The 9737-nt window shown below is 41.2% G+C and overlaps 1 protein-coding gene across 1 annotated transcript; it reads right to left on the bottom strand.

Moving 5' to 3' along the window:
- Positions 1-3502: 3502 nt before the first annotated feature.
- LOC122052609 (beta-fructofuranosidase 1-like) lies at positions 3503-6279 on the bottom strand. The gene is made up of 7 exons (XM_042614213.1): positions 5863-6279; positions 5727-5735; positions 4774-5609; positions 4535-4696; positions 4227-4462; positions 4033-4120; positions 3503-3889 (listed from the first exon to the last, which is right to left on the bottom strand). Exons 1-7 carry the CDS (start codon positions 6254-6256, stop codon positions 3662-3664), a joined length of 1953 nt encoding a protein of 650 aa, XP_042470147.1. The 5' UTR covers positions 6257-6279; the 3' UTR covers positions 3503-3661.
- Positions 6280-9737: the final 3458 nt, after the last annotated feature.

Below are 9737 nucleotides of genomic sequence, written 5' to 3'. Positions count from 1 at the left end.
CAGTCACAATGAAAAACAATGTTAAAGTAACTAAAAATTATTTTTTTTCATATATAGTAATTTCTTTATTGTAATCATTGATATTGTTTATATTTTTATTTTGATGCGGGAAAAAAGGATATTAGAAGAAGATGGAGAAGATTTAGTGATGTTTGGAAATTTGTTGATGTATGGATGGTTTAGAACTTCTTATGATATTTGGATTGCATGGATATTAGATCTTTTGTGATGTTTGTATTTTGATGTATCATATGTTTGGATTGTAAGGATATTGGATCTTTTGTGATGTTTATATTTTGACGTATCATATGTTTGGATTGTAAGGATATTGGATCTTTTGTGATGTTTATATTTTGACGTATCATATGTTTGGATTGTAAGGATATTAGATGATGTTTTCATTTTAATGCATATAATGTTTGAATTTTATGGATATTTTGTGATATTTGGATTTGATATATATAAAATGTGATTTGGTTTATGTATAGTTTTATTGTTAGAAATGATGGGCTAGATAGGATGTGTATTTATTAGATACATATTTGTGTATTCATCAAGTTAAATATAGAAATAATAAAATTCTGGATGGCAAGAAAAAACAGTATTAGATTATGTGATAAATTATCATTTTCGTCACATATTTTCGTGATGAATTTACACATTCGTCACAAATTCTGCAACGAATATTAAAAGTCGTCACAAAATCTAATAGTCATGTTTCAGGATATTATTACAGTTTTGCAATGAAGTTTTTTTGTCGCAGATTTTATTGCAAATCTGCGATGAATTTGCAAATTCGTAGCTGATTCTGCGACGAATTTGTAAATTTGTCATAGAATCTGCGACGAATTTTCTGATTTGTCACTAATTCTGTAACAAATTTGCATATTTGTCGTAGATTTGCGATAAAATATGCTACGAAAAAATTTCGTCGTAAAACTATAATAATATCTCGAAACATGACTATTAGATTCTACAACGACTTTTCATATTCGTCGCAAAATCTACGATGAATTCTTTGACAAATCTGAAAATCGTTGTAAAATCAAAATTAGTTGCAAATTGAAGTGTTTAAGTTTTGTGAGCTGCCAACTAACTCTGTAAAGAAAATAAGAATTCGTTGGAAAATTTGCGACAAATTCTTATTTTCGTCGCAAAAATCAGCAATGAATATAATAATTCATTGCAAAATATGCGATGAATCATTTTTCATCGCAAAATATTTGCAACGAATATTGCGACGAATTTTATTTTCGTCATAGAAATTGCGACAAATTTTTTTTTTTCGTTGCAAATATTTAGGGACGAGTTTTCTGTGACAAAAAAACTTCATTGCTAATTTTGTCGCAAACAATTTTTGCACTGATTTTTTTTTCAATTTTAGTCACCAAATTTATCACAAAAAGTAATTTTTTTTATAGTGACATGCGAGGCGCAACTGAGTGAGTCGAGGCTCCCAGACCCAAAAGTAATTCGAAATCAAGGCACCCAGGTCACTTTCGAGTGCACCAACTCTTAGTCGCATAGCGGAAGCGCGCATAAAACAGTGCGCAACATATTAAAACTCTATATATATCTATATATATATAATCGGGTATGAATAGAATTCTACTCGACCTCACCTCCATACCCTCTACGAAAATCTTTAAAAATCTTCATGTCTAATTATCAAATTATTTAATCGGATAAAAAATCTCTATGGGCCTCTTCTATGCATATCATGTGACAAAAGGCGAAATCGCTCACCCCCAGCGCCCCTGCCGCACCCGACCCAAGGTCATCACGAGGGAGGTAAATCACAGCATCCTGAGTGAGCATGTGGCAGGTGGGGTGAGTTGTACAGGGACCGGGGATTTACGCTCCGACTACCCTGAGTTTCGACCTCGCGACCTCATGTGGCAAACATCCCACCACATACCAACTCGGATGACTCGTGGGGTAAAAAAAACTGTATGGGTAAACTTTTTATAGTGACCGATACCACCGTCGAAACGACCCCTTATCAGAAACCTCCGAAGAGATTTTTGGGTGAACAACACCACTTAATTGATAAGAGCCTGCGCAGGGGGTGCTCGAACTTGGCACCTCAGTCAAAGGGTACAACGTCATAACCAGAGCACCCCTGGTTCGGTTGAAAAAAACTGTATGGGTAAACTTTTTATAGTGACCGACACCACTGCCGAAACGGTCCCTTATCAGAAACCCCCGAAGGGATTTTTGGGTGAACAGTACCACTTAATTGATAAGAGTCTCTACAGAGGGGTGCTCGAACCTGACACCTCAATCAAAAGGTACAACGTCATAACTAGAGCACCCCTCTTCCATGTATATCAGATCATTCAATTAGGAGGAAATTATCATCTGAATGAGATTTATGTAATACTATTTTATGAATATAATCATTATTTAGGGAGTGTTTGGTTGGAGGGAATGGAAATGAGGAATGGGAAAGGGATTGAAAGTTAGTGTTTGGAATGTTAATATTTGGAATGGGAATGGTGAGGCCCACGGATTCAAACCCCCAAATATGAGATTTGGCCATTACCAAGTAAAATGGGGGAAATGGGAATGGTGAGGTCCACGGATTCAAAACTCCTCATTCCCGTTCTTACTTCAATAAATCTCATTCCTAATCCCATTTCCTTCCATAAATCAATCACCCGCTTAGGTTTTTCTCCTTGTATATCTTTATTTTAATTATCTACTTGCATCGATTTTTAAATGATACATCTCCATCAATCAATGCTAAACAGTCAAAAGTAAAAAAAAACATAGAAAATCTTCATATAGATCCAAATATTTAGAATAAAATTATTTAAATGATAATAATTAATCACATGAAATGACGAGAAAAAGATGATCTTAATCGTTATAGAGATGATTCGAAACAGAGTCATACCTGTGTGTTCGACTGGACCTAAAGTGCATATTAAAAAATGACTCTTTGCTATAATAATTAATAATAAAGTTTAATTTATAAATGACATATATATTAAATATATAAATAAATTAAAAATAAATACATTACATCAATAAAAAATTAATAAATATTTAAACACTACTCGTCTAGTTGTTTTAGAAATAAAAATAATTATTAAATTTGTATAATTCAATTGTCGAACTTTTTCTTTCTCAATCGATAATATTGATAGCCCATTTAGTATATCATGTAACACTGAGATTAATGCGGTGGCCACAAGTAATAGCAAGGCGACAAGTAATGACCACCATACAATTAGGTCGCAGTTCGCACAAGCGACTGAGGTAGCGTGTGACAGCCCTATGCTACGCAATTATGTCACACAAACAAAGGCCAACCGCTAGCCCGCGTCGAGTGAGATAACTATTGCTAGAATCGATGCGATTAGGTCGCACAAATGATCCTTGTTAAACAATTAGGTTACAATTAGTGTCACGTATTGTAAGATAAAAAAGATGGTCAAAGAAGAAGATTATGATTACCTTTTGTTCCATAGATCCGTGCCTTGGTAGAAAGAATGTCGTAGAAAAAATCACGTGCAAAAAATAGTAACATTGGAGAAGAAATTATATGCAAAGAAGAATCATATGTCGATGGGTGCCCGTGAATAGATTTAATGGTCATTTAAGGTCCATGTCTTTCATTTTCTTTTAGCATAATTAAAAAAAATTGAGTCTTTCATTAGACTGGACCGATAGTTGCATCTCTAGTCTCATGAAAGTTAGGGCTCTGATTCGAAGTTGAATTCATTTGCCAGACGGTGAGAGACTTGAGAGTGACCGTGGCATCTTTAGCATTGTTGAAGAGGAAGACTTTCGCAGCGTCGTAAATTGCCTTAGTTGGATATACACGGGAAGTGATGCATGTTCTTCCTCCCTGAGCAAAACTCTCCACTATCGAATGATCCACCTACCAAAATAATCAAATATGTGTTAAATAACAATCTTAATATATTATTTTATGCTCTTTTTTTTTAGTTTTGGAGAGAAGGAAAATAATAAATTGTAAATTTCCTAAAAAGAAATGCGAGCAGAATAGTAAAAGATGCTTACCAAAATTCTGACGGATAATGCCTCGCCCGGAAGCACAGCAACTTCGCTGCCGACCACACTCTTCACAATATCGTTCGCTCTTGATGACCTACATTAATCAATTTATAAATTGCAAATATAAATATTTATAATAAAAAAATAATAAATACTTTGTTTTCCCCCTCGAATTTCTTCAAAATACTAAATATTCAAACCGGGATTCGTCGTGGCAGAAGTGCGTGGCCAGTTGGCCGTCAGCAGCTCTCGCGACGTAGAAGTATACGGCCGTCTTCTCCAGCACTGCCTCGTCGGCCAACACCGCAAGGCCGAACGGCCCGACGGCGCCTCTCGCCGCAGCGCCGCCGCCCGTGCTGCAATTGTAACCCGCCGTCGCCGTCATCAACGCTGCTATTGCCGCCGCGTCTATCTCGAACTCACCCTCCATGTCCACCTATCGATCGACACACCGCACGGTCTCAAAACCATCGCAAAATTTTCCCCCTTCGAACCATTAATCTCGTACCTGAGTGGCCGGGCCAACGTCGAGAGGGATTGAGGATCCAGGAAGCAATTTGATGTTCTCGAATTTTTGGCTGCTCATTCTCAGACTCTCCACCTCCTCCACCGGCCACTGCACCAGATTTCTTCCCGTCTTTGCGTCCAATTCTACCGTTCGAGGGATGCCCTGTTCATAATTAACGGTGAAGGTGTTTTGAAAAAATAAAGAACATTACGGGGGGTAGATTGAAAAGTCTTCGGTACCTGGAGCGACGCCCAGCCCTTGCGGACGTCGGCGGCCTCGCTGTCGGCCTCGCCGACCCACCCCCACAGCACCCGCCGCCGCTTCGCCGGGTCGTAGAACGACTTCGACGCGTAGAAGTTACCCCAATCGTACCTCAGCCCCACCCCCACGTCCGCCGCCGCGTCATCCGGGACCCACTGGTTCCTCCCCTCATCGTAGCTCCCGATCGCGTAGTAATCCCGCCGGTCGTCGTCCAAGCTCGCCTTCAGCACGTGCTTCGCCCCCTCCGACACCGGGTAGAAGTCAACGCACTCCCACATCCCCGTCCCCACGACCCGATGCAGCTCCCCGGGCACCAACTCGTACTTCACGAAGTCGACTGTACGGTAGACGAGCGCGACGCCGGCGTGAGCGGCGGCGGAGTCGTCCTTGGTGCCGATGGCGATCATCCAGGAGCCCCCGTCGACTGCCGGCCAGGCTGTGGTAGGGTCTCGGAAGTCATACAGACCAACTCCGGCGGGAGGGAGGATGACCGGATTGGCGGCGGCCTTGGACCAGCGCCGGAGCAGGGGATCGGAAGGGTCGGTGGGGACGGCGAGGTTCTGGACCTGGGAGGATGAGTTGGTGGAGCCAGTGTACAAAATTACGGGGATGCCGGAGGAGGGAAGGACGGTGGCGGAGCCGGACCAGGGGCCGTGGGCGTCGTACCACCGGTCGGGGAACAGAGCGACGGGGAGGTGGAGCCACCGGACCAGGTCACGTGACACTGCGTGGCCCCACGTGATGTTGCCCCACACAGCACCGCTGGGGTTGTATTGGTAGAACAAGTGGTACCATCCCTTGTAATATAACGGCGCTACAATCACAATATTAAGAATAAAAATATTTTAACTCTACCGATCAAGCGAAATAAATTATTTTTAAAAAAAACAGAGAATAATTTGACTATTTTGAAATTCTTAGACATTCTTACCGTTTGGGTCTGACGAGCGAAACATGCACATGAAAAATAGAAAGATTTAATTAGTACGTAAAGAATTGCTAAATTAATTAATTTTGGAAAGGAAAATTCATTAATTATTATTTTCCATTAATAGTAAAAAACCAACCATTCATCCAATTATTGAGGGGCTGGAAATGGAAGCCGGTGCGCTGCCACCGCAGCATGTCGTTGGTCCACTGGAAGGAGTCATCTCCTCCGCCGCCGCCGCCCTCAGCGGACAGCCGGCCGCCGGACGACTTCTCGGAGACGCCGGCCTCCCTTCCGCGGGAGACCGCTCCGCTGCTTCCGGGGCGGAGCGTGGTAATCGTCTCGTGCCCACCTCCGCCGCCGCCGCCGAGCACCACCACGACCACGACCACGAGCAATGTGAGGGCTGACGATACGAGGAGGGCGTGGAGACGCAGCCGCCGGGGCGAACGGTGGTCCGAGGACCCGCCGGGGGATGAGAGGAGCGGCGACGACGCCTCCGGCCAGTGGCGGAGTGGGAGGAAAGGATCCATGGGAAGAACAGGGGAGGAATGACTTCGCCAAGCTCTTCTACCGTTTATTTATATTTTTGGGAACCGAAAATTTAAGAGATATTCTAATATTAACCGAATTTTTAAGGGTACTTCAAAAAAATAACAAATCTCGGGGGAAATTTAAAATTTACCTGATTGATAATGTTTTTTTTTTCTATTCCACCTTTAAAGTTTATTTTCTCTAACTCTTTAAAATAAATGTTAAAAAAAACCTGATTTTGTGCTCTTAAAGCTTTCCTAATTTTCTTATTGAACTATGGAAGTAATCCAGGTTGTCATTTTTTTTTTTGTTTTTAATCTTGTATTTCTTAATATTTCCCTTAATGAGACATCTTTTTATGAACAATACAACTCATTGAAGTTGTAATTAAAACAGGCTACGTTTAGTTAGTAATATAATAAAATTTATAATGTAATGTAATACAATTAATATTATATTACTATGTTAGATGAAAGAATGGTATATTATATGTTTATTATTTTTATAATGAATGTAATTTATATTATTATAAAATGATAAATATATAAAAAAATTATTACTATGTGATTGGTGCAAGAAATGGGCTAAGGATTTATTTAACATATAAATTTTAATTAAAAATTGAACTTGGAATATAATTGAATTATATGGTATTAATCTTATAATCCATATTACAAACCTCTATTATCTTTTATAATTTAAATTACATTACATTACAACTTTAAAACTATGCTAAATAAAAGTAATCAATATTGTAATGTAATCTTAATTATATTACAAAAATGATTATTCTTCACCAAACATGGCCTATATAAATTGTCACCACTATTCATAATTGAGCAATGATACGCTAAAAGAAAAATCTCACTGAAATACTCAAGGATAGACACAAATTTATGGCTCGTCATTTCACTTTTTGTGGACCCCATCATTTTATGTGTCTATCCTTGAACATTTCATTGAGATTCTTTCCTTAAGCATATCATTTTTCTTCATAATTTTTATCATATAAACCATTATTGGAAGATATTGTTGGATATATGTGAACAGAGGAGAGGTGAAAAAAATAGGACTTTAGTTCCATATTAGGAGTTCCAATGCATATTGGTTGGCTTATATTAATTCACATACATTGATGATGCGAACAAATGCATGGGAAGAGGCTCTTTCTTACGCGTAGATGCGCAGGGGGTGCAAATCCAGGACCTGGATTGCACTAAACCAAGTTGATGTTAGGGTCAATTTGTAGCTAGAGGGGGTGAATAGCTCGTCGTGTTCGTTGTCTTGCTTTGTGATGATGATATGCAAGAACTGACGTGATTCCATCTGTTTGGCTTCACTCGCTAACATTGGGATTTTCACCTGACTTCACTCACTCATCAGAAGTGCAACAACACTTAGCTCCAAGAAAAATTCAAGAACTGGTGTGAACCTGTGAGAATGATCGTAAGAAGTGGAGAGGAAGAAATGTGGAATTGCTGTGAGGAAGACGACTTTAAACTCGACGCTTCCTTCGCAACAGTCACAACCCAATCGATTAGGGAGGCTTGAATCGATCTGTCGATTGATTCAGAGCACCTCTGTGCTCTCTGGAATAAGACCTGAATCGATCGACCGATCGATTCAGGCTTTCTCGTGATCACGCGAGAAAATTAACTCCCAATCGATCGACCGATCGATTGGCCATGCCCAATCGATCGACTGATCAATTAGGGAAGCTTCTGTGGTCGCGATTTCGCTTCCCAATCAATCGATTGAACCAGCCTTCACTCGCAGCACATCTTCGATCGATCGACCGATAGTTCAATTAATCAATTGATCGATTGTCTTCCCTTTAACTTGCTTAAACCAAGTTTAAGGTCCCCAAATTCAACATCCGGTCAACCGTAACCAATTAGAGCTCTTCATGCCTAGCATCCGATCAACCTTGACCTATCGGGACTTCTTCGCCAAGTGTCCGGTCAACCCTTTGACCCACTTGGACTTACCGTCTCATGCCAAGTGTCTGGTCCTCCATTACCCACTTAGCCTTCCACCAGATATCCAGTCAACCTTGCCCCATCTGGATTTCCTTGTGCCAAGTATCCGGTAAATCCTTTGACCTACTTGGGCTTCCCAACACCAGATGCCCGATCAACCTTGACCCACCTGGATTTCCACGTGCCTGTGTTCATTCACCAGGTCTTTTCTTCTGCATAGCTTTACTCACTAGAGCTTTCCATTCGCCTGGCTTCACTACTAAGACTTTTCATCTGTCCGACTTCACTCACAAGGACTTTCACCTAGCTTCACTCACTAGGGTTTTCACCTGACTTCATTGACCAGGATTTTCCCACTATTTGGCTTCACTCACCGAGACTTTTACCTGCTTAGCTTCACTTACTAGGTCTTTCACCTAGCTTTACTCACCAGAGTTTTCTAACTTCCTAGCTTCACTCACTAGGTCTTTCACCTGTCTTCACTCACCAGGATTTTTCCTTGTCTGACCTCCAGTTAGGACTTTCTAAGTCAAGTATCTAGTACAACCCTTTGACCTATTTGACTATTCTTCACATCTAACTGGTCAGTTCTTGACTAGAGGGGAATTGTATCAACAATCTCCTCAATTGGATGATTGCATCTGCAATCTCCATGTATTGTCAAATATCAAAATTTAAACATCAAGACTCAAGCTTGAGCCAAGTCAAGCTTAGTCAACCGGGTCAATCTTGACCTAGGGATATTGCACCAACAATTGACTCGTGTGCGAGCAAGATCTGCGAACACCGAATGTCGGACCGGTCGGGATAAAATTTACCCAAATAAAACAACTAACATTTTACCATATAATTTTTTTTACTGCTTATTTAAGGGTGTAACGGATGCATTAAATTAAAAATTAATACAGTTGAGTGAGTTCATCGTGACTATTAGTATTTGGTGGGAATCACAGTTAGTTGTTGTATCATGGGAAATAGATGACCCGAGTAAACCTCGAAGCACAGCTGAAGGTGGGGTGAATATGTTTCAAGGAAACTGTGGCCATCGTAAGTCTCGGTCCATTCACCCGCTCGACTTCTCTGCCCGGTCGGCCACTCACTCACTTGGTCAGCCGTTCGACTTCTCTACCTGGTTGGTCATTCGATCAGCTAGTTGGTCGCTCACTCACTCGATCAGTCGCTTGGCTTCTCTGCCCGATCGGCCTCTCGCTCACTTGATCGGTCGCTCGGCTTCTCTGCTCGACTAGCCACTTGCCTAGTTAGCTCGTCCAACCACACGCTCGCTTGACCGCACACTCACCCCGCTGCTTAGTTTTTGTCGGGTCTGTCGAATACTCGCTCAATCGCTTGCTCACTCGGCCGCTCATTCGCTTGGCCTCTCGGGCTACTCAACTTCTCAGCTCGCTCGGCTGAACCACCCGATAGGCTGCTCTACTTTACTCAAATCGACCGCTTTGCCTGGTCGGACTCTCTATTCGACCGCTCTGCCCGCTCGACTGAT

The sequence above is a fragment of the Zingiber officinale genome, chromosome 3A, assembly GCF_018446385.1.
Source record: "Zingiber officinale cultivar Zhangliang chromosome 3A, Zo_v1.1, whole genome shotgun sequence".
NCBI lineage: Eukaryota > Viridiplantae > Streptophyta > Magnoliopsida > Zingiberales > Zingiberaceae > Zingiber > Zingiber officinale.
Note: the sequence above shows the minus strand (reverse complement) of the source record. Positions and strands in the feature narration are given on the sequence as shown.

Bases quoted from the DNA above. Each gene is read 5' to 3' on its own strand.
- LOC122052609 (XM_042614213.1), bottom strand. From the start codon at position 6,256: ATGGATCCTTTCCTCCCACTCCGCCACTGGCCGGAGGCGTCGTCGCCG. The intron at 4,121-4,226 runs GTTTGAATATTT...TGATTAATGTAG, and splicing joins TTCTGCCACGACGAATCCCG to GTCATCAAGAGCGAACGATA. The intron at 3,890-4,032 runs GTAAGCATCTTT...TTATTTTGGTAG, and splicing joins CATTATCCGTCAGAATTTTG to GTGGATCATTCGATAGTGGA.